This window comes from Lepidochelys kempii, chromosome 7 (assembly GCF_965140265.1).
Source record: "Lepidochelys kempii isolate rLepKem1 chromosome 7, rLepKem1.hap2, whole genome shotgun sequence".
NCBI classification, from domain to species: domain Eukaryota; kingdom Metazoa; phylum Chordata; order Testudines; family Cheloniidae; genus Lepidochelys; species Lepidochelys kempii.
Genome location: NC_133262.1, coordinates 110144744 through 110170837, shown reverse-complemented (window position 1 = coordinate 110170837; position 26094 = coordinate 110144744). Strand labels below are relative to the sequence as shown.

The window sequence follows — 26094 nt, the reverse complement described above, 5'->3', positions numbered from 1 at the left end:
TAGGCAGTTTTGGTAAGTGGGATAATCCTTGGTGGCTAACACTGAGGGGAAGCGTTGCTGGGCCATTCTGCAACCTCCAGGGTTGAGAGATCATGTGCAATAAGGGTCTGGTCTAAAGCCCACTGAAGTCAGTGGGAGTCTTCAGGCCCTAAGAGAAGAATACGGCAGAGTCCAGGTTAAGGTGTGATGTATCCATGGGTGCTGGGAGGAATGCACTCACTGGTGATAGATGCTACAAAAGTATTACAGATGCTGATTGTTTGTCCCCGGCTTCTCACCCCCAGCATTAACCTTGTGGTGCTTGCTGGTGGACTGGAGTGAGGTGGAGTCCTGGCCATGCTGCAGCCCACCCACTGACATCTGAGTTGTTCAGCACTGCTGGCCAGGGCATTAGGGGGTCCCATGCATTTGGGCAGGCAGGCTGCAGCATTTTGGTTGTCCTCTGTGCAGAGGTGCCAGAAGGGACGGCCCTGCTGGCTCTCTTCTTTGTACATTATGCAATGCCTGTACTCTCTGTTAAACTGTCAGTAGCTTTATTTTATAGACACTGTAGTCATGCTTGTATGTGTTAGTCATCCAATTATGCATTAATGATAGCGTCTCCTAATGCCATTACACCTATTTCACATTATGCTCTCTTGGTCTCTGTTTGATCCCATGTGTTTTACTGAAGGGTGAATGTTCCTGCAGTAACTCAGGGGCCTGTGCAGCTCCATGCCCACTGCCTAAGGGATAACAAGCACAGTTCAGAAATAATTCTAGGCTCTGAAAAGAGGCATCCTCGCAGCAGTAGAAAGGCCCTTTAAATAGAGGCAAGAAGATCACTGATGTCTGGGACTTGACAAAATTGTGAGAGGTGCCTCTAAGTCAGGGAAGACACAACAGCACAGAAATATCAGATATGTGTGTATCATCCGAATAAAATAGCTATATAAGTCAGGGTAACTCAATTCCCCAAATACCTTAGAGCTTGAGAATATACAGGCTTCATTGAGAATACCCTAAAAATGGATGCCTGGGGCTAAGTCAAGTTGGGCCTACGAATACTCAGAACCAGTGGCAGACTAGGAAGCGCAAATCAGAAAAGTGCAGTCAGGAGCATAGCGGTGAGAAGCAATACGCTATTACAGTGACTATAATGTGGACTCCCTTTTCTCTCTTTTTTTTCCTCTCCACCCCAGTCAGGAACTGAAGTGGTGGGGAAGAAAGTGATGGAGTTGAAGAGAAAGAAGAGGAAATAGTCTCAAATCATTAACATACTCGCATTCCCCAGGACTGTGGCCAATCTCAAACGGTCAGGAATGTGCCATTATCACTCCTGCCTGCATTTTTCAATTTCCAGTGGGAGAATATAAACAAAATATTTTGTTTCTTTTTTGGGTTGACCTGAACTGAAAAACTTGGTTGAATTGAATTGAATTGAAACACTTCTTTTGGGGTCAGTTCAATGTTAAATTGTGTCCAGCTGATTTGCTAACTTCTTCACTGAGCTTCTAGGAAAGAATTTGTTTCTAAATTCCGTCTCTTTAATGAACTGTAAAAATAAATCTTTACATAAAGGCTAGCAGCACAACTGGACACTTGAGGACTCACTTTTGTTTTGTTTCCTCACTCCAAGATGCATTGTTGCATGTCTCACAAATCTTCCAGAATCTACAGGAAGGAAGCACGTTTCATTTACGGTACAAACATGTAAATCATTGTTGGAGTCAGTCCAGGTTTATATCAGTGTAACTGAGATCAGAATCCGGCCCAACATGATCACCTGGCATAAGAATTAGTTTCAGGGGTAGCTGAAGACTTTGCTGTCACCTCTTCCCTGCACCCCCTACCCCCCACCACCTGTGGGTGCTTGTGAGAACGAGAGAGAGGAAGAGAATCTTCACTATCAAAAACTCTTCAGCACTGTATGTGTAGGTCACCATGTCTGGTTAGGAAAATAACTTCTCCAGCCCTGTGGACAAGTCAGTACCTAGGCATAGTACTCAATTTGCATAACATCTACCTGCATCATTCAAATTATCATACAAGTACTTTTGAGAGTCGCATACTGAATTGTAAACCAATAATGGACTTCAAGCTAGGGACATTTGCTTAAATTGAAAATGCAACTAACACACTCTGACAATTTGGGGAATCTATGTACAAGTTCTGAATTTGTTTGATAATATGAACTCTCTATACGTTTAAGCACTTATAATTCTCTCTCCTTACGCTTGTCTCAATCTCCTTGTGCTAAGAACAGAGGGAGGAGTGCTAAGGTGTCTGTTTCTGAATAGGTTTCAGAGGAACAGCCGTGTTAGTCTGTATTCGCAAAAAGAAAAGGAGTACTTGTGGCACCTTAGAGACTAACCAATTTATTTGAGCATGAGCTTTCGTGAGCTACAGCTCACTTCATCAGATGTTTACCGTGGAAACTGCAGCAGACTTTATATACACACAGAAATCATGAAACAATACCTCCTCCCACCCCACTGTCCTGCTGGTAATAGCTTATCTAAACACCATCCTGGCTACTATGGATGTAGAAGCCCTCTACACCAACATTCCACACAAAGATGGACTACAAGCCGTCAAGAACACTATCCCCGATAATGTCACGGCTAACCTGGTGGCTGAACTTTGTGACTTTGTCCTTACCCATAACTATTTCACATTTGGGGACAATGTATACCTTCAGATCAGCGGCACTGCTATGGGTACCCGCATGGCCCCACAGTATGCCAACATTTTTATGGCTGATTTAGAACAACGCTTCCTCAACTCTCGTCCCCTAAAGCCCCTACTCTACTTGCGCTATATTGATGACATCTTCATCATCTGGACCCATGGAAAAGAAGCCCTTGAGGAATTCCACCATGATTTCAACAATTTCCATCCCACCACCAACCTCAGCCTGGTCCAGTCCACACAAGAGATCCACTTCCTGGACACTACAGTGCTAATAAACAATGGCCACATAAACACCACCCTATACCGTAAACCTACTGACCGCTATTCCTACCTGCATGCCTCCAGCTTTCACCCTGACCACACCACACGATCCATCGTCTACAGCCAAGCTCTGCGATACAACCGCATTTGCTCCAACCCCTCAGACAGAGACAAACACCTACAAGATCTCTGTCAAGCTTTCTTACAACTACAATACCCACCTGCGGAAGTAAAGAAACAGATTGATAGAGCCAGAAGAGTTCCCAGAAGTTACCTACTACAGGACAGGCCTAACAAAGAAAATAACAGAACGCCACTAGCCGTCACCTTCAGCCCCCAACTAAAACCCCTCCAACGCATTATTAAGGATCTACAACCTATCCTAAAGGATGACCCAACACTCTCACAAGTCTTGGGAGACAGGCCAGTCCTTGCCTACAGACAGCCCCGCAACCTGAAGCAAATACTCACCAACAACCACATACCACACAACAGAACCACTAACCCAGGAACTTATCCTTGCAACAAAGCCCGTTGCCAATTGTGCCCACATATCTATTCAGGGGACACCATCACAGGGCCTAATAACATCAGCCACACTATCAGAGGCTCGTTCACCTGCACATCCACCAATGTGATCTATGCCATCATGTGCCAGCAATGCCCCTCTGCCATGTACATTGGTCAAACTGGACAGTCTCTACGTAAAAGAATAAATGGACACAAATCAGATGTCAAGAATTATAACATTCATAAACCAGTCGGAGAACACTTCAATCTCTCTGGTCACGCAATCACAGACATGAAGGTCGCTATCTTAAAACAAAAAAACTTCAAATCCAGACTCCAGCGAGAAACTGCTGAATTGGAATTCATTTGCAAATTGGATACTATTAATTTAGGCTTAAATAGAGACTGGGAGTGGCTAAGTCATTATGCAAGGTAGCCTGTTTCCTCTTGTTTTTTCCTACCCCCCCCCCCAGATGTTCTGGTTTAACTTGGATTTAAACCTGGAGAATGGTCAGTTTAGATGAGCTATTACCAGCAGGAGAGTGAGTTTGTGTGTGTATGGGGGTGGGGGGGATGTGAGAAAACCTTGATCTATGCAGGAAATAGCCCGACTTGATTATGTAAAGAGTTGTCACTTTGGATGGGCTAGCACCAGCAGGAGAGTGAATTTGTGTGGGGGGGTGGAGGGTGAGAAAACCTGGATTTGTGCTGGAAATGGCCCACCTGTTGATCACTTTAGATAAGCTATTACCAGCAGGACAGTGGGGTGGGAGGAGGTATTGTTTCATGATTTCTGTGTGTATATAAAGTCTGCTGCAGTTTCCACGGTAAACATCTGATGAAGTGAGCTGTAGCTCACGAAAGCTCATGCTCAAATAAATTGGTTAGTCTCTAAGGTGCCACAAGTACTCCTTTTCTTTTTGTTTCTGAATAGTATGGTGTGACGCTTTGGGCTTCACCCTGGACCTGTAAGGGGTTGTGTCACTGTCTGCCCTGTAACCCTGGCGGCCTCCGAGCCTTGCAGCTTTGTCTCAGAGCCCTGATACCCACACTTTGCTCACAGCACCCAGTTGTTCCTTGCAGAGGGACCTCAACCAACCTTCCAGCACCAAGTTCTCCCCAAAAATGTCTTTCTCCGCAGTGTGCAGCCCCCCTTACTGTAACACCCAAAAACCTCATCAAGTTTGCTGATACGTTAAAGCACTGAATTGATTTATGGTAAACAAGTTGATTCACAAAAGGACATCATTTTAAGTGATACCAATATAAGGAATAAGGATAGAAATGGTTACAAACAACAAAAGTAAAAATGCTTTCAAGACCCAAACTCAGAAAACTAGAGCCTTTTGTTCAAAGAGGTTTTTCTCACAACAGTCAGTCTTCCAGTATGGCTGGCCTGTTCTTTAGCCAGGACCCAACACACAGAGCTCAAAGTGCTTGGTTTCTTTGACTTCTCAGATGAAAGATAACTATGGGGTTCTCTCCCATTCTTTTTATAGATCAGTAAATCTCTGAAATGTATTCTTTAAAAAGCAAGCCCAGACAAAATTTCCCTGACCTGTAGGGGTGAAAATGCCATGTTATCTTCTCCCCAACCTGTGAACTAGATAGCTTTGTTTACCTTATATGTAAATGTACTTTCATTGTCTCTGCCTGACAATCTGGCTGATTAGCCAAGAGAATACACTTTCCTTTTCCAAGGGCAGACTAGACTTATGCATAGCTTGCAAAACACATTTTAAGAATGATTCTAGCAAATATTTATAACTCTTTGTGCACACCCTGTATATACACCATGCAGTAATTTTTTGACCAGTGTGTTAACAGTTTACATATGATATCTTACATGACATCTTTTAGATACAGCTTATGAAAAGAGTGTTTTGATGTAGTGAGTATGTATGGTCTGACAAAAGTAGCTGACAGAGTAGTGAACCACCAATGGGCCTCCATGTCACAGATGGTCATTAAAGACCATCAGCACCTTGTCCCAACAAAACAATGGGATGAAACACTCCAATCTAGGAACAAGGAATGCAGGCAATACCTGGAAAATATGGGACTTTATTCTGGAAGGACTCTGAAAAGGATTTAGGGGTTATGGTGGACAAACAACTGAATGTGATCTCCCAGTACAATGCTGTGGCAAAAAGGGATAATGTAATTCTTGAGTGCACAAGCAAGGGAGCAGTGAATAGGAAGGTGATCTTATCTCTGTATATAGCAGTGGTGTCACTGTAACACTGCATACAGTTCTGTTGTCAACATTTTTAAAAGGATGTTGAAAAATGGGAGAGGGTATAGGAAAAAGCCACAAAAATAGTTCAAGGGCACCCCAGCAGAAGGCTCTTCATGCGGGTAAAGGGACCCCCTGCCTCCTCACCAGAGTAGTCTTGTATGCATGGCCCCCACTACCATCATCTTAAGCAGAGGGTGGGGCCATAGTAGAGGTTTTGCAGAGTGGGGGACTGATCAGGGCTGAATCCCCCCTGACAACCCAGCAGAAGGCTCTGTACCTTGTGTAGGGACTTGCCATGACAGCACAGGGCTCTTAGATGTCACCTCTGGTACCCTGGTGGGACTGGGGCCACAGAGATTACACGTGAGGCTCTGCTTGGGGCCCTGGATTGCCACAGTCAAGTCCTGAGGCTAACGTGTTGGAGGAACATACAACTTGGTCATCAATAACAATAGGAAAGACTAAGGCTAGATCTACTTATGTTGCTCAGGGGTGTGACTATTCCACCCCCACGAGCGACACAAGTTACGCCAGCATAAGTGGTAGCGTGCACAGTGCTATGTCAGTGGGAGAGCTTCTCCAGCTGACATAGCCACCGCTTCTCGTTGGGGAGTGGATGAATTATGCCAGAAGGAGAGCTCTCTCCCATCTGCATGGAGGGGCTAAATGAGAGATCTTCCAACCGTGCAGCTGCATTTGTACCGCTGTGCTGCTGTAAGTGCTCTAGTGTGAACATAGCTTTGCACTCATCACTGGAAAAGAAAGGCATTGTAACTGAATCACACACACACACACTTAGAGCATCACGCTGGCCATAATGCCGTGAGTAGCAGGTCCAACCTTCTTCTTCCGCCAGGCAAACATCTTCTTCAATTCCCCTCTGAAGCTGTCATGTAGCCAGGCGTAAAGGAAGGCATTGGTGCAGGCAGACATCATAGCAAACCAGTGGCACAGCAGCTGGATGAGGTTGAAATACTGTTTATCTATTAAGTTGATATCCATGTCTTTTATCACGTTAAAGATGTGCAGAGGGAGCCAGCAGACTCCAAAGGCAGCCACCACCAGGACCAGCAAGCGAAAGGTTTTCCTCCTCCTAGCCCTGTCCCACTCAGCTTGGCCCTGGGTGATGTTTCCCGGAACCACTCGATTTTTCAGTTTGACAGAGATCCGCAGATAGGACAAGGAGATGACTATTAAAGGCAATACGTATGTGATAATGAGAGTGCTGTAGGCATAAGTTAAATGGTCCCTCTTCATATGGAACCAAAACTCTTCACAGATGGAGAAGTCCAGTTCTGGGAACTCAGCATGATAGGTGTGGACCAAGGCTGGGGCAGCCAAGATGCAACTCAGCAGCCAAATAGCAGCCAGAATATAAGCACAGATTGATATAGTGAGCCTCCTCCGGAGAGGATACACCATGGCATAGTATCTGTCCACAGCTATGACAGTCAAGGTGAAGACAGACACAAACACAGTGACCGGTTGCATTAAGAACACAAAATAACACATGAAGCGTCCATAAACCCATCCCCGGGGCTCAAAAGCATATGCCAGAGTCAGGGGCACGCAGGTTGCACACATAAGCATGTCTGAGAAAGCCAGGTTGCCTACCAGGAAGTTGGTGACATTGTGCATTTTTTTCATCTTGCAGATGACATAAATGAGGAGATAATTCCCAATGATGCCAACAAAAACCACCAGGGAGTAGCACAGGATGATGAGTGGCTTGAAAGACTGAACAAACTGGAGCCCTGAGAATAAATTGCTAGCATTGCTATGAATTGCTGAGAGGAAGTTTAGGGAGGTTAAATTGTCCGGATTCATCATTTTCCTTCTTTGTAGTTTGCTGACAGCAGGGTTAAGGAGTCACCGCTGCACACACGTTTACTCCTAATCAGCCTTTATAATGAATGGATTACTCACTGTCCAGAGATTGCCACCACATGGATAATAAACAGTCATCTGGAAAGGCAAAGGTGAAATTACAAATCTCAAGAGGCTGCGTTCCGTTAAATGGTTCTTAAGAGAGATCAGCTGCAACCAATAGTCATTAAAGTTCTCTCTTTTAGTTGCTATTAAATCCATACAGTTTAATAAACATCTAATACAGTGAATACTTACTGTTGTGGGTTTTTCATGCCATTTGATTTTCCTGTGGATGCCAGCTCAGTTTTGGTGCCTCAAGAGGCTGCGTTCCGTTAAATGGTTCTTAAGAGAGATCAGCTGCAACCAATAGTCATTAAAGTTCTCTCTTTTAGTTGCTATTAAATCCATACAGTTTAATAAACATCTAATACAGTGAATACTTACTGTTGTGGGTTTTTCATGCCATTTGATTTTCCTGTGGATGCCAGCTCGGTTTTGGTGCCTTAGATTCCTGTCTTCCAAATATCCATGAAAGAGAGAGCGAGAGCGATGTGTATTTACAAGATAAGCAGAGATCAGTGCACTTAACATACTTGGCTTCTTGCTCACAATACATTTTTTATAAGCCTATATCCCTATTGGCTACCCTGGGCATTACGTTATTCCTGACACTGTCTCTCTTATTTAAAGCAATTAGAGTCCTAGAATATCAATATCACTCATTCTCTGAATTTCCTGTCTCTTCCAGTGCATCTGTACTTGCTGCCACATGACTATAAATCAATTTATACTCATTAATATGGATGTACAGTGTCTGACCCAAGATCAGGTTACAGTCGTCCTTTAGAGAGCCTCAAAAAGTGCTAGCATTGAATCTACTGATATAATTGGATCTCTTAAATGGAATGTTACTCAAATGCTGAATTTATGCCACTAGAGGGACTCAGCTACTTGGATGGTGAATAAAAGTTATGAATATTGATGCACATTATAGTATGCATCTGATGAAGTGAGCTGTAGCTCACGAAAGCTTATGCTCAAATAAATTGGTTAGTCTCTAAGGCGCCACAAGTCCTCCTGTTCTTTTTGCGGATACAGACTAACGCGGCTGCTACTCTGAAACCTGTCATTATAATAGCAATGAAGTATGCACTTTTTAAAAAGTTATTGTACTGTCATTTAGAAATAAAATTCTCGCTCACACCCCAGTGGTATTTTCCATGGTATTTACATATTTTAGACATAGAATAAAGAGTTGTGACAATGTTACACATCTTATATATTTAAAATGGTTTGAAAAGAGCTAATAATCACAAGTAGCTCTTATATAGTGTTTTTTTCAGCAGCAGATCTCAAAGCACTTCACAATCTTATTCTCATAATGCCCCTATGAGGCAAGGAGGTATTACCATCATCCCCGTTTCTACAGATGGGCAACTAAACTACAGAGAGGCTAAGTGACTTGCCCAAGGTAAGAATTTTGTAGTGAAGCAGGGAACTGAGTCCCTGTCTCCAAGTCCTAGGTTAGTACCCTAACCAGTGGACCATCCTTCCTAATCACCGCATGGATTCATATGATGAGGAACAATGAAAGCTACTGATCATTGTCCCTCATGCTTATCAATGCCATTATAGTTGCCCTGCTATAGAGGAATTTTTCTTTTCTACAATGGGGTTTGAGCCACTAATTATTTCTGCATCAAAGAATTTATATTCTAAAAAGTCAGCACTGAAAGGGATTTATTTTGTATGGTTTTGGTATTTAGAAGTGTTACTGAAATGAATCAGCCCTTTGGGACTGTGTACTTTTAAGTAAATATGACCTGCCTGGTCTTAATCATAACCCTTGTTCTACTTTCAGTCTTCTTTCCTTTAACACATAGGATTAACACAGCTGGTGTTAATCAATGTAGTTCCATAGAAGTCCAATCTCCACCAGATGAGGTGCTGTCTCATAAGTGGTTTTTTTATTAACGTATAAGCTCCTCAGGGCAGAGATCATAGTTAAGTTTTTCAAAGCACTGTAGGCGATGTAGACACATTAATTTTAGTGGAAGACACATGTCTAAATCCCTTTGACTACTTTGAAAATATCAACCCATATCTTTCTTTTATTGTATATTTGTGTCTAAGCTCCTTAAGGCAGGGAACTTGCCAGCCTTCCAGTTTCCCGTTCTACTAGTCTGGCAGAAAATGGTGTAGGTGAATAAATATAGCTTTGATTTAGGCATCTAGCTTTACATTCCCAAGTTTGAAATTGGTGCCATTAACTTTTCTCTTCCTCAGTATTCCCATCTGTAAAATGAAAATATTAAATACAGTATCCACTTTATGGGGTTGTGTGCCTGCAAGGGGGTGGAGGGAGAGTTGTGAGAAATAATCAGCTGATTGATAACATGTTTTGGAATCATCTGATGGAAGATGTATATAGGAGTAAAGTTTTATCAGTCATGATTTAAACCTCTAAATAATCAACTTTAGTTTAATTTTGCATTTGTATTTTTTAGTTACTTTTGTCAAGCTGATCTGCAGTGACTCAAGAGTGTGAGTACCAGCTTCAGGGCAGACTCAAAGCACAAGCCCCAAACTGGCTGTGAATTCTTTACTTAGATTTCATCAATTATCAAGTGTAAATTCCTCAGGCACTATAATAGCCTTACAATGGAGTCAAACAGTTCCCTTGGGTACTCTGACCTATCTTGTCACCTATAGAAACCTACCTTTAAAAAGAACAAGAGTTCTTGTGGCACCTTAGAGACTAACAAATTTATTAGCGCATAAGCCTTCGTGGGCTACAGCCCACTTCACCAGATGCATAGAATGGAACATATACCTTATGTATATGTTCCATTCTATGCATCCAATGAAGTGGTCTGTAGCCTATGAAGCCCACGCTCAAACAAATGTGTTAGTCTCTAAGGTGCCACAAGTACTCCTGTTCTTTTTGTGGATACAAACTAACACGGCTGCTATTCTGAAACCTACCTTTGTGACAGATGATTCCTTACACCAAGGATCACAGCAATATTTAGGTTAATCCCTGTCTCAAAGGATCAGTCAGTTACTCCAGGTCAACTACACTGTACATCTCACACCAAAGACACTGCTTGCAGATAATCCTATAATAAACTATCTAAAGGTTTATTATATAGGACAGCTTTGCACAAATTGGGGGGAGCACTCCCACCCCAGTGGGTGCAAAAGGTTCTCTGGCGGGGAACTTTGTTAATATCACTTTTCACAGCAGACTTACTAGCATCCCATGGCCATCCTTACTTGTGCTGCTGCGGGCAATAGGGAGCTAAGTCTGCTGTGGAAAGTGATACTGACAAATATCCCTTTTCACATTGCCATGCTTACCTCTGCATTGCTGCTGGTGGCACTGCCTTCAGAGCTGGGTGGCTGGAGAGTGTGGCTGCTAGCTCTGGCAATGTTGTTTGCGGAGCAGAATTTAAAAAATAGTCCTCCACAAGGCTGTACAGTAATGCACAGATTTTGGCACCATAAAAAGCACCAAAGCATATTACTAGATATAGAGGTATAAAAGTAAGAATCAAAATCACTGTCTGCCAGTGTAAGGGCCATTTCTCACTGTGACAGTCTGAGGCCCTGTTCTTAGGCTAAGGCCTTTGGCTAAGCAGCAGAGGCAGCCATAAGCTGGGAAGCGACCGGTCACATCCTCACATTCCAAACTAGTCTCATTGAAGGTGCTATTGGGCTGTTAGGAACACAGTCCTGTCCTGATAATGCCTATCGCCTCCAGAGAAAGGGAAGTACCTAGAAAATGTAAAAGGAAACTTAGTTTGATAGCATCCTGTCTGGCAAGAATTCACTTATCAATAGCTGGGATCTGAAATCCTCATTTCTGTGTTTGTTCTATCACTGTAGTCCCTATTTCCCTATTGTTTGTCTGTATAATCTCTATCTGGTTCTGTGATTGTTCCTGTCTGCTGTATAATTAATTTTGCTGGGTGTAAACTAATTAAGGTGGTGGGATATAATTGATTAAATAATCATGTTACAATATGTTAGGATTGGTTAGTTAAATTTCAGTAAAATGATTGGTTAAGGTACAGCTAAGCAGAACTCAAGTTTTACTATATAGTCTGCAGTCAATCAGGAAGTGGGGAGGGGAATGGGAACAGGGAATGGGGGAAAATTGGAATCATGTTTTGCTAAGGGGGGAAATGGGAACAGGGACACAGGTAAGGCTCTGTGGTGTCAGAGCTGGGAAGGGGGACACTGAGGTAAGAAACTGGAATCATGCTTGCTGGAATTTCACCCCAATAAACATTGAATTGCTTGCACCTTTGGACTTTGGGTATTGTTGCTCTCTGTTCATGCAAGAAGGACCAGGGAAGTAAGCGGGTGAAGGAATAAGCCCCTTAACAGTAAGAGAAGGCCCTTACACCGGCAGACAGTGATTTTGATTCTTTCTTTTATACCTCTATAACTAGCTAAGTGATAAGAATACACCTAAATTCTTAGAGTATAGGCCTTTACAGACAGGCCTGAATATCTATATCCTAACAATTAGTATTAGGTAAAGTATTGTGGTAAAGATGTGTCAGATTATGCATGGAGATAGATATGGTGAAACTTTGAAAACTATTCCTTTGTCACAGGATACGGTGAGCAGGCAGATCAATGAACTTCCCGAAGCTATCAAATTGCAACTTTTGACTCGAGTTAAACAAAGCACAAAGTTTGTCATACAACTTGATGAGAGCACTGATATCGCGAATTTGGCTCAACTCATGTTTGTCAGGTGGTGCTATGAGAATGAAATTATGGAAGATGTGCTGTTCTTCAAACCACTTGAGGGGCAAAGTATGGGAGAAGACATCTTCAATCTTGCGAGTTAATTCTTCAGAGTACATGCCTTGTCATGCATTGGCGTATGTACTGATGGCAGAGCGGCAATGGTGGGTCCCAAGAAGGGCTTCAGAAGGAAAGTACTCAGCATTGCACTCCACATTAAATTCACGCATTGCATGACACACCTAGAGTCTGCCTTCTTGAAATCCATTATCTTGATTGTGCTGTTTTCCCTCCTACCATTCCTTAGAATCATGAACTCTACCATTTCATGATCACTTTCACCTAAGCTGCCTTCCACTTTCAAATTCTCAGCCAGTTCCTCTCGATTTGTCAAAATGAAATCTAGAATAGCCTCTCCCCTAGTAGCTTTCTCCACCTTCTGAACTAAAAAATTATCTCCAATACATTCCAAGAACTTGGATAATCTGTGCCCTGTTGTATTATTTTCTATGTCTGGGTAGTTGAAGTCCCCCATCACCACCAAGTCCTGTGCTTTGAATGCTTTTGTTTGTTAGTTTAAAAAAACCCTCATCCACCTCTTCTTCCTGATTAGGTGGTCTGTAGTAGACCCCCTACCATGACATCGCCCTTGGTTTTTACCCCTTTTATCCTTACTCAGAGACTTTCAACAACTCTGTCTCCTATTTCCATCTTAACCTCAGTCAAAGTGTATACATTTTTAATATATAAAGCAACGCATCTTCCCTCTTTTCCCTGCCTGTCCTTCCTGAGCAAGATGTACCCTTCTATACCAACATTCCAGTCATGCATATTATCCCACCAAGTCTCTGTGGTGCCAGATGTGCCATAGTTGTGTTTATTAACTAGCATTTCAAGTTGTTCCTCCTTATTCTCCATACTTCTCACATTAGCATACAGACATTAAGATACTGATTTGATTTTCCCCCTATGTTCTCTCTTGTCTCTCCCTTATCCCTGCTATAATGTCCATGCTCCCCCAGACTCCAACCCTTCTCCCGGGTCTCCAACCTGTGGGCTTTTGTCACCTGCCCCCCATGAAAACTAATCTAAAGCCCTCCTCACTAGGTTACCCTGTCTGTATCCAAATATGCTCTTCCCTTTCCTCGATAGGTGGACCCCATCTTTGCTTAGCAGTCTTTCTTCCCAGAACAGCATCCCGTGACATTTTGTCAGATGTCCTTTTATTGCACCTTAAATTTCTCATGCTTCAGTTCTTGGCACCCAGCCATGGTAACTGTGGCACTTGCTGGAGCGATGAGCAGGGCAGAGGACTCCTCTTCAAAGATTGTACAGCCACTCCATGAAGGTACTTCAGCCCAATCACTGCAGTAGTTTGTAGGTGACACTTCTGTTGAGGGAGGAATTGGAGGATCTGTGGCTCATGCACCACCCTTTCACTGTCTTCTGCACACTGCCAGACAAGGGACTGTACACAGGAGGGTTTTGCTCCCCCACATCAGGCCCATCAAGCCAACCCCAATTGCAAAGCACAGTTGCTCTGACTGAGCTGCACAGGAGGCCTTGGTCACTGCAGTGAAGAAGACAAGCTTTGCCCCTTAAAGAAAATTTTTGTTTTCAGCCACAGATGATAATATTAAGCAGCAACTTGTTGATGATGCACTGTTTACTATCAACTCAAAATTATAGATAGGTGAATAAGTCATTTTGGATATAAAACCTGAACCCCTGCTAATCTTCAGAACTGAGAAGTTATGTATTATCTGTATTACATTAATACTTAGAGGCCCCAACTGAGATCAAGAACCCATTGTGCTAAGAACAGTAAGAGAAAGTCCCTGACTCAAAGGGCAAGCGGCGGGAACAGAGGCGGATTAAGATTAATTGGGGCCTGGGCACAAAGGACATGTGGGTCCCCCATGCCCTATTAAAAACAGAAATATACCAAAATGCATTAATACAAAGACTCCGTGCATGCTCTTAAAGTTTCATATTCCTTTTAAAGAGATTACATGTTCTTATTTTGATTCTGTCACTTGTACCCCATCAAAGGTCCTTTTCACCACCATCTATTGATCTGAGAGTAGGTTAGGAAACTAATTACAGCCAAACTGTGCGTATCATTCCCAGTAACATCTGTACATAGCAATGGGGAAAATGTGCTACATTTAATAAACTGTAAATGTCTCTCTCTTAAGTACTCATTACACTTACATTTTAATAACACAATCACATTACGTAACCTAGACTACAAACAGAGCAAGCATGATATTATATGGGGGGGTCAGAAGGGAGAGAGGAGGGTGTGCAGGGGATAGAGGGGGCAGGAGGAGGTTGTCAGGGGCAATGGAGAATATGAAGAAGTAGGAAGGTCAGAGCAGGGCAAGAGGAAGACTGAGGGGTGTGCTGAGGAATGTGGAGGGAAGGTGGTAAGCAAGGGGGGATTTGGGAGCTTGGTGTGGGAGAAGACAGAGGAGAATGCAAGAGAATGTGGGTCAAGAGCAGGCGCTGAGAGGAGCAAGGGAAAAGGAGTGGGAACGGGAGCGGCGAGGGAGTACAGGTGAGTGCAGAGGTAGGTGGGGGACAGGGACATCTGACAGAGTAAAGAGGGAGAATGTGAGAGGTTGGCAGTGGGAGGGAGCCAAGGCAATGAGAAGAGTGGGGCTAGAATGGCAGCTCCCCAACCCCAGGGGTTAGGGGAGAACAAGTCACATCACCCCTGCCAGGATCAGCAGAAGGAGAGTTGCTGAGAGGCACACGCCAACCGGAGTTTCAATCTCACAGATCAACCCACATGGAGTATTTATCAACACCCACAAGTTGTAGACCAGCTTCAGGATTTAGGATTGGCAAAGGGCTGAGGGTGGCAATAGGAACAAGCCTCTAGCCTCCCCCTGCCAGCCATGCAGCTTTGTTATGGACACTGTACTCTGTGTCTGCCTTGGGTTCCCCCAGGCTCTGCTGGAGCCCCTTCCTCCCTTCCGTGGCACTGCCGCGTTCTGGGCTCCAGGCTTTCTCTGCCTCCCCAGCCGGGCCCCACTCTGGATTCCCCTCTCCAGGTTTCCCCTGCCTCCCATCCTGCCTGGTCCTGCTCCGCAGCTCCAGTTTCAGCCACTGACCTAGGGATGCCCAAGACAGAAATGCAGGGGCTGCCTTTGGTGGAGGCGGCCCATGCCCAGCCTGACATCCAACATGGTGGCACCACTATGGCACCAGCCGCCATGCTCTCCTACTCCAGCGGGAGATGGAGCTACTGCCGTGGACTCCCAAATTGACTGGGGCCCCAGGCGTTAAACCACCACTGGGTGGGAAGAGAAACAGAAAGGGGACGTGACTGCCTCAAGATCACAGAGCAAGTCAACAGTAGAGCTAGACATAGAACCCAGGTCTTTTGATTCCCCATCTAGTGGTCTAGCCACCAGACCATGCTACCTCGCAAGACAATGCTTTTTGAGGTTCTGAGATGATTGGCTCTGGGATTTTTTTTCTTCTCCCTGATTGATGGCTAGGACCTGTGCCAAGAGTGCTGTAACACCATGGTAAAGTCTGTTCTCAGTATATTTATGGCCGGTCCCAGGTAGCATTGTGAGGGAGAGAGGGAACACCAGCCCAATCCCTGAATAGGCAGAGAAGGGGAGAGGGCCTGCCAAGCTCCAATCACACTGCATAGGAACAGGACTATCTGTCTGATTCAGTCCACCAGATCAACCCTGAAGATGTGTCCAAGAGTGTAGTTAGGCTGCTGGGCCTATCTGATAACAGTGGTTAGGGGATCAGAAAATTACTAAAGGGAAAAGGCAGAAGAGCTAAGTCACAGATCAGTCAAAATTTGATCCCACCAAGAAACCTTCAGCTGTTCCCCTCAGCGAGAGCACACATCAGCCAAGTTGGAGTCACATAACTACCAGTGAAGTCCTGGCTTTCCTCTTCTCCCTGATCTGACTAGAGAATCACCAGGAACCTAGGATGCATCTCCACTTCCCTGGTTCGTGCAGTGGCAGCAGATGACAAGCATGCACCATGCTGTGTGACTCACTGCTGTGTCAGATGTCCTCTGTCTATGGGCCCAGTTCCCAACAATCATTATCACTCTTCAGCTAGTAAGGAAATTTTAGGGGCATTCATGGTGCGAAGTGAAGGTCTTGCAAACCTCTCCAAAGATGTAGCTAATTTTGATAAAGCTTCAGATGGGCATTTGAGATTGTGCAGTCTGATCCAGTATGAAACCATACTGGCATCAGTTAATTATAGGTACCAAAACAGAGGCTGGTTTTAAAAGTTTGCCCTAGAACTGTGGAATCACCAATTTTCCTGATCCCATGATTTTTCCAGTATGGCGTCCCATGACCTCTTCAAGAATTAAATCTTTCACTAACAGTCCAATTCTCTAGTCCTTTGTCCCACTTCAGTGTTGCTCTGAGTTCCTGCTCTTCGACAGCTCGTCATGCAGACTACAATTACAATTTAACCAAGTAGTGAGGTTTGTTCAGATGATTACCCACCCATCAACTTGCCACCAGCAAAACAAACAAGGAAACAGATGCCAAAAGCCATGGTTCTTTTTTATTTTAAAAAGCATGAAAATCATGGGATCCATGCATCCTGTAAGAGTGACAAATCCAGCCTTGTTGATTTCAGATACAGCTCACAATCTGCGTCTTCTGTTAATTAACAATTCCCACATTTAAATTACAGTTTATAAACCCACAAAGAGTTTTAGATGCCTGTTGTACTAATTCACACCTAGATAAAAGAGCAAACACATTCAATGTGAATGAGATGACAATTCATGCCCTAACAGAGATTACTGCTTAATTAAGAAAAAAAAAAGACAGACTAGGGAAAAGAATACACAGGGAATTAGTGATGGGGTATGGACTCTTTCACCTCCAGTTCAATGGTACATATCTAAAAGGGGCAAGGGAGTCTGGAGTTAATACTCTGATCACTCTTCAGTAGCATATGCCAAATAAATTGGTGGTCTCAGACAAGTTCCCAGTGGACAGGTGTACTAAAAAGCACCACCGCAACTGACACTAATTTGGGCCTTTGGAGGCAGACTCAGCATGAGGTCAAGTATTGGTAGGGACCTGCGGACTGAACTAAGAAGATAATGTTTGTACTTCACGGTCCCAGAGACACAGACAAGGCTTTCATCTCAGGGCCAAAAGACCAAAAACATCAAGACACATGATCACAGCCTTTGATAGGCTGAGAAACTACTTACACTTGATCTTAGCTCTAAGGAGCCGAGAATACGACTACTACACTCTTTATCCTTAGATCTTAAAGAGGGCAGGAAGTTGTTTTAGATAGAGAGAAAACAGATGCAGAGGTGAAAGTGACTTGCCCAGCAGGTTAGAGGCAGAGCTGGCAATACAGGCCAGATATTCCATGCCAGATGCCCAGTGCCCTAACCTTTGCTGGACCTGTTTGAGAAATAAGACTTGAGTCTCCAGTACTCAGAATTCAGCACCTTTGGTGAGCACTATGTTCCACCCAACAAAATGTGTTGACAAATGTTTAAATCATCTGTTGCAAAAACCACAAAAACCTCAGAAAGCATGTGGCTGCTATGTGCCTAGACATTCATGTTGGCTAAGGCACTGTGTCCATCTGTTCCCAACCAAAAGTGATATCCTATTACGCAGCCATGAAAATAAAGAGCCTGATCAGGGAGTGAATGTGATTTAAGTTTCCCGTTGCTATCCTGCATATTCTGACTCCTTGCATATTCATTAATTCACAATAACTTCCTGTTGCTGTCTGCTAAAAAATTATTATGCTAATCACCATAGATGCTCAGACACTGTGGTGACGGGGAATATGATAGGAACCTAGATAGATGGAGAGACAGGCTTGTGTTGATAATGACACATGGTGTAATTTCAACAGCTGGTCATGAGGAACAGTTGCTCCAGCTATAGACTTCAATATTTATGTCTGTAAATTTCTAATAAGATGGGGGTGAACCCAAATAGAAGCATCTCTCTTTACTTTTCACCATATGCTCTTTTTAAAGGTGTCTTTTATTCATCTTTTTGTTGGTGCTGTTTGGTTTGTACATTTCATGTGTCAGTCCTTGCTCCACTTTTCTGGGTTGCTAAAATATGAAATGAAACATGTATCACAGCTGGGCACATCTGTGTAACACTGCACATCTAGCTGCAGAATATAGTCCATGAAAGATGTTCTACATCAGATGGCTTAATTGGGAGCTCCACCAAGGACAGCATTGCTCTCTTTTATATCATTTCCTTCCACCCTTCCCCCCGGCCTTCATTGTTCATCTTCTCTGTTCTTACCTACAGCAGGGCCACGTAGGGTACTGATAGTTTTATTATTTTAAAACCAAAACCAGACAGAGAATATAAAATCTCTTGAAGATTACAAAGGAGTCTTTCTAATTGCACAAAATAGGAAAATGTGTTGACCACTAACGTTTCCAGATTTTTTTTAAAAAAGATCTATAGGGACACACCCAATATAGTCATCACCAATTGTATAATGGTATACACCAAGTTCTGGAAGGCTCTGAGCATCTACAGTGGAGCTGCAGATACACAGCACCTCTCAGAGCGGGCATCTCTCCTTATTTACTGAATCTTCTTTTCAGGGAACTCTTGAAACACATCACTAAATGTCCCTTGCATCCAATTTCCTTCATAGACTATAACCCAGATTAAACCAGGAAAGGAGGTAGGAAGGGGAAAACAGTTTCCACTGACTTTCAAAACAAATATCTATGAATGTGTTTAATGTATTTTAAGTAACAAGACTAAAAAATGAATTCATTCACTCTCACACACACACATACACCCCAGTCCTGCTCTCCTGGGCTAGCCCCTCCAAAGAAACAGTCTGCAGAGAACAAGTCTGACCTAGAGACATATGTTCTTTAAACAGAATTGATGTCCATAGCTTTCAAAGTGGAATCAGGCAAGTTGTGCCTGGCGCAGGATTGGAGCCGTTCGGATGGCACATCTTATTGTTTTTGTTTGCAACTTGAGCCAATATACCATGGGAGCTCAGTGTAGGTCAGTGACCCTGCAAGAGGAGCTGCTGGGCGGCAGGTCAGATGACAACACTCACTGTCATGCTTTGCCCATAAGGAGCCACTTTCCTGTGCCAGACCAATAACTTCTTTAGCTCCTCCCTAAAGCTATTGTGCAGCCAGCCATATATGAAGGGGTTGTACCAGGCAGAGCTCATAGCAAACCAGTGGCAAGCAGCTGGACAAGGCTAAGATAATAGGCATCAATGGCATTGATGAGGATGAGGTTGAAGGTGAGCAAGGGCAGCCAGCACAACCCGAAGACCACCACCACCATAACCAGCAGGCAGAAGGTCCTCTTGCGCCTGGGTCTGTCCCAGTTGGCCTGACTCTGAGTGATGGTACCAGGCATGACCCTCTTCTTGAGCTTGAGGGAGATCTTGGTGTAGGAGACCAGGATGGCTAGCAGGGTGCAGAGATAGATGATAAGCAGCAGGAAGAGCACATAGGTCTGCTGCTGGTGCTCTAGTTCCCCCCAGAATTCCTCGCACAGGGTGAGCTCCTGCTGGCCGAGTTCCACGTAGTAGGTGTGGGCCATGGCTGGCAGTGCCAGGTAGCAACAGAAGATCCAGATGAAGAGCACCACATAGACACCCCAGTGCAGTGAGATGCGGCGCCGCAGTGGATGCACAATGACTATGTAGCGGTCCACGGCAATGGTGGCCAGGGTGAAGACAGACACGTAGACGGTGACAGGCTGCATGAAGAAGATGAAGTAGCACATGGCGCTGCTGAAGATCCAGCCACAGGGCTCAAAGATATAGGCCAAGGTGAGTGGGATGCAAGTGGTGCACATGGCCACATCTGACAGGGCCATGTTCCCGATCAGGAAGTTGGTGACGTTGTGCATCTTCTTCACCCACACCATGACGTGCACCAGCAAGCAGTTCCCCACCATGCCCACCACCACCATGGCTGTGTACAGCAGGATGATCAGCACCTTCAGATGGTGCATCAGCTGCAAGCTCTGGAACAGTACCAACATCCTGTTGGTGGGTGGGGTGAGTGCAGACTGGCTCTGGTTGTGGTGAGCAGAGCCCGAGCCCGGGGCCCCAGTCTTCCAAGAAATCAGCCATCTTTGCCTAGAGGGCAAAGAAAGGGGGAAATTAGTGACCCCTCTACACTCTATGGTCACTAGTTGCACCTCCTCCTCCACTCCCCCAACGGGCCTTAGTGGTACCTCCTCTTCCAATCCTACCACAGGAACCAGTGGTCCCTGCACACACACATACCCTAGGGGCGTTTATGGCCCCTCCGCCCTTACACCACCTACATGGGCACATGTGCAGTTCAATCCTCCGATCCCTGGAGAATAACGATTACCGTGAAAACACCTGGAGGAAGAGACTCATGGCCATCCCTTCTAGAAACATCCCTGCAGTGAAACCCTCCCGTGAGCGCTAAGGATTGCCGTGCAAACACGTCGATGGAGAACATAAGACGACACCAGAATTAGTGACCCCCTTTTCTTGCAGGCACACTTCCCGTTTATATCCTTGCCCTCTCGGAAATTCAAGCAAAGAGAAAAAGCACCCAGATGATGCTATAAATGGCCACGAGCAGAGACATCTACCCACAGACAGGCATGCAGTGACATCTCGCGGGGGACATAGATTGCAATGAAAAGCAAATGGAGAAAGGTAATAAAGTATAATCAGATACATCATACATTAATAATCCGTAATTACAATACATGATGCAGCAAGCAATGAAGTACTATCAAAAGAAGCAAGTGGGTGAAGGACTACCCGAATACGGACACCTCTCTCTCTTTCCACAGAGGCGCGTGAAAAATCCCCAGCCACCAGAGAACAAAGTTTTAAAGACACCTGGAGGAAGATCTAGATGACCCTCGCCACTACCGACATGTTGATCCCCAGACACACGTGCTAATAGATCCCCATTGGCAAGGGGACTAGGGGAGAGCCTCTCTCCCCTCCTCTCTCATTGTGAAGCGGGTCGGTGCCGCGCGGTGTCCGTCCCCAACCCCTGCTCAAGCCGATCACTTCGCCGGCAGAGACCAGTGGGGCAGCAAAACTCAGCCCTGGCTCCAGGGCAGCGGGCTCCATCCCCAGCGCCCCGCACTCGGAGGGGGGCGGTGCAAGCGGACGGGCTAACCCTGGGGAAGGTCCCAGGAGAGGGACCCGGGCTACAAACCGCTGAGCCAGGCGGAGGTGACGCTGCAGGGACCGGGCTGCAGCATCGCTGGGCGCAGGGAGCCGGCTGGGAACGGGAGCTCTCCAGGGTGCTGAACCCAGACACGCGTGACTACGGCGGAGCACATCCGAGCTCCTTCCGCCGGGGGGTATTAGCTCCCCGCGGCGCTGCCAATGAAATACTGCACCCCGGTAAAACCCAGCGGCGCCCTTCCCTTCTGTATGAAGGCAAATGAGGCTTTTAGAAGAGCAGAGACCTGAGTCAACGGAGAAAAGCTAGAGGGTGCCTCCCTTCTAACGGCTAACTGCAGGGTGCCATGTGCTAACCAAAGGAAAGTTAACACATCAAAAGAAGGATTAACACAGGAGCAGATGAAATTGAAAAGGAAAAATGATCAATGAAATGTAAAGAAAGGAGACAATTTCAAGCTCGTTCTTGAGGGGAAACAGAGTTCTGTCTTACCATTCAATTATTAGTAGCTTTTGTGGTAGCAGCTAGAGACACCCCACCCCGTTGTGTTAACAGCTGATAATAACAAGCACATGGGAAAAGCGTCTGGTGAATTCCGATTGGCCTTTGAATTCAAGCGTAAACCAAAATGATTTTGGGCCAGGAAAGAAATGCTTCCTCCCCAAAAATTCTAAACCCTGTGTCAGTGCAAGATGAACTTGCCAGGCCAAAAAATGAGAAGCTGTTGTTTGAGGATCTTCAGAGGGAGCCATGACTTTCCCTGGGGTGGGGGTGACCTATGACCACAGATGGGACTTTCCCAGGACTAAGAACAACCTCACACAGCATCCATTTCCATTCCAAGTTCCAGGTATGCTTTTTGACCTTACCCTCCCCAATGCAAACACACAGCACATCATGTATGCATAATAATAAACAGTCACAACAAAACAAACCCACATGCATTCCCCCCCTCAAAAAAAAAAGTATCAGAAAGAAACAACATGTAAGGCATGCTAACCATGTCAGAAAATGCTCTACTGAAAAGTCCTTAGAGTCCATAGTGACTCTTCTTCTGAAGAGAACAGAATGGGATAGAATATGTTGCAAGGTCCCGCACCATGTTTTAGACTGGCCTGACCTGGCCATCTTACATTAACTATCCTTTTGTAGGTTTTTACAGGTCTATGAGACAAATTAACATTTGTCAAAAAGAAAATAAAATCCATCAACATAGTTCCAGCTATGCTTGGCTGTTATATAAATACAAAACTTTGTCAATTGAACTCTAAACTGATAAAACCTTGCCCTAGAACAGTGAAAAGCATTCCATGTAAAGCACTCATCTGGGGAAGATTCATCTAATTTTATTATAGTTTGTATAATCGAGACAGGAAAACAAGCTTTAAATCATTTATACCCCCCCCCCCCCAATTCCCCCAGGAAAACTGAATTTTGAAAGATAAAGTCTGATCTTTGAAATTCCACATTCAGGAACAGAGACCTTAAGTTACTTTCAATGAGTATTGCTTTAAAAAAAACCCTTAAACATGCACATAACTTTAATCACATGACAAGTTCCATTGACATTCATGGCACATATGCTTAAGTGCTTTGCTGGATCAAGGCCATGATTATATGGACCACCACCACAGTTCAGCCATGCTGGCAACTTCAGGTTAATTAAGAAATTGTGAGCAGATATTTTAGGAGATTTCTATAGCATTCTAACAATATTTTTTCTTAATTGTTCATGATCTATAATTTTAGCAGAATTTAGGAAACTGTTGTTAACAGAGGCTTCTATTTGGTCAAAATTCGCAGCTATGTATGTGTGTCAGATGACTCAACAACTCATAATTCCCATGATTCAAACTCTCACCAGTCAGTCATTTCTGGCTAGAAAATTAGCATTTTAACTATACCACTAACAAAATACAGTCTATTAATATAATGCCTCATGCTTTAACTAATGGGGATTAGGAGGAAACTTGCTACAGACAGTTTATCCCATAAAGGTATTCTGAAGGGTTTCTTGCACTTTCCTTTGAAGAATATGCTACAGGTCACTGCTGGAGACTGGGCAGTGGAATAGAAAGAGCTTGGGTCTGATCCAGTCTGGCAATTCCTGTGGTCTTTCAGATTTAGCATGAAATCCTGACTCCAATGGAGTCAATGGCAAAACTCCCATTGATTTCAATAGAACCAGGTTTTCACCCCAGAATTTTCCAAAGAAAATCAACATTTGCTATCAGGTTAATCCAACATCCACAAATTTTCCAATTCCTGATTACATTGTGGGATATTTTGGATAAACAGTGTCCTTATGACAGATACTATAGACCCATGGAATATCCAAGACTATTGCATCCAGAGTCCAAGACCATTGCATCAGCTTTATAAGTGTTATAGTTCTCATTGTGGGTGAGGGATTGTACTCTGGTTCCATGGAGGATTTACAGGGTTTTCTGCAGGAACTAAAATTCCTAGGTAGGTAACAGGCCAGGCGAAGTCTAGGGAAGTTGTAAATATGAATTTGATCTTGATGCCTGGAAAACAAAGAACTGAAAACTGTATAAAGTGACCATCCTGACAGAGGGAGAGAGGTCACTCTCCTCTGATCCAAGAAATGACATGAGACTGTGACCAAGAGGGATAACCTCTGCAAGAGGACTTGAAGTAGTTCGAAACTTGCCAGGGTATCCACGTAGAAGCTGGGTGATACCTGCTAAGCTAGTCTTGCATAGAAGCTGCTTATTGTTTTTAAACTATATTTCCTCAGCAGTGCTTTTCTTCTAAATAAATAGTACTTTGCTTTATGAAAGCTGGCTGGTCACTGATTAACCCTATCACTGCCCATAAGAGAACAGGATTGCAGGTGCTGAACTAAAGGACAGCCTGCTGAGGTGATTACATTGAAGTGCAGGAGACTGCAGCAGAATCCCCCTCCAAGGCAGATGATTACTAGAGGCCTGAAACATATGTGGGATGCCCTCAAGGAGCCTATGAAGATGCCAGAGGTGCAGTTAACTCGGGGCCTGTGGCAGTCCTCAATCTGATCTTTTATTCCTATTTCCCTTCCATTACAGAGTCCAATTTCCTCTAATGACTGCACTGCACAGGCTTATTGGCTGCAGTAAAGTCATGTGAGTTTAAAGTAATTCCAGCTTCTAATTATCACATGACCATAAATAGGAAGCAGAGACCAAAAGAGGGGTTATTGTGGGGGAAAGAAGAGTGCAAATTTTAAAAGATTTTAACTCAGAAGTCAAGGTACATTGAACTTGATTCCTCTTTGCTGTTCCATGCTATTCTCTATAGTTTGTTATACCACATTCCAGTCATGCATTAAGCCATGTGACTAGACATCTGTCGTGTGTTGTTTCTTCTCTATTCCTCTCCCTAGAGGAAGAAGTGTGTCCAGGGAAGTGTCTTGTTTTGATAGTATGTATCTTTTATTATTAGTTATTAAATATTTATTTATATAAATATACCTGTTCCTCTGTGTTTGTATTAGAGAAAGCAAGGTCAAAGAAATGCACCTCACGACACACAATACCCGAGGATTATTATCAGAACCCCCATATTACTCAGATGGGAAAACTGAGGCACAAGGTGGATAAATGACTTTATCCCTGGTAACACATAAATCTGTGGCACAGCTGGCAACAGAGTCCAGGTCTCTTAACTTCCAGCCCTGTGAGTGCCTAACAGCTACCCCTCCATTCTATGTATGAATGGAGATCTCTCTACAGGAGTTAGAGACAAGGTGGGTGATATCTTGATAATACCTTTCATTGGACCAACTTCTCTTGGTGAGAGAGACAAGTGTTCAAGCTTACACAGAGTTCTTCAGGTCTAGGAAATGTACTCAGTGTCACAGTTAAATACAAGGTGGAATAGATTGTTTTGTGATTTTTTTCCCACTTCCCCCATTATGACTCACCTTGAATGGTCCCTTCAAATGAAGAAGAGCTCTGAGTAAGCTCGAAAGCTTGTCTCTCTCACCTACAAATGTTGGTTCAATAAAAGATATAACCTCACCTGCCTTGTCTGTTTAATATTCTGGGACCAACACAACTACGACAACACTGCATACTGGAGTTAAAGGTGTAGTAGGAAGAGAGCCTGAGACATAAGCCCTTGTATCAGAGGCCTGGTATGAGGCAGGACCAGCTCACAGAATCTGGCAAGAACAGGGCTGATATGGCAGAAATACACATTCCTAAGAAGTGCTCGGCACAAAATACTCATGCAAACACATCCTGATATCCAGTGGTAGCAGAACATCCCAATATCAAAGATGGTACAAAAACATTCCCCAAGGATAACAGGAACACACAATCCTACAAGATAAGGTCAGGATGACAGTACGTAACAGAGATGTTTGGATCGAACCAACATGTACAAGGTGATGGGTGATAACTAGCCACGTCAGGGGGCAATAACTAACTATGCCAGAGGCAGTATGCAACTTGTTTGTATCAGGGTATAGAGATGTATCTCAGAGGAAGTATCTTTGGGCAGTCGAGTGGGAAAATGGAAAATCCCACCATTCACTGAGCTGCGTCCATGTCATGGGCATACATGTCTTAGTATCCACAGAGTCTGCCAGGTTCTA

At 44.2% G+C, this 26094-nt stretch overlaps 2 protein-coding genes across 2 annotated transcripts; both read right to left on the bottom strand.

The window, feature by feature from the left end:
• Window positions 1-6478: 6478 nt before the first annotated feature.
• Window positions 6479-7531, bottom strand: LOC140915377 (prolactin-releasing peptide receptor-like). Its single transcript, XM_073354965.1, has one exon. The coding sequence runs from the start codon at window positions 7511-7513 to the stop codon at window positions 6479-6481; it is 1035 nt and encodes a 344-aa protein (XP_073211066.1). The 5' UTR covers window positions 7514-7531.
• Window positions 7532-19387: 11856 nt separating this feature from the next.
• On the bottom strand, window positions 19388-20352 carry PRLHR (prolactin releasing hormone receptor). Its single transcript, XM_073354786.1, is given in 2 exon segments — window positions 19388-19542; window positions 19545-20352. Coding segments are annotated over 2 exon segments (963 nt in total).
• Window positions 20353-26094: the final 5742 nt, after the last annotated feature.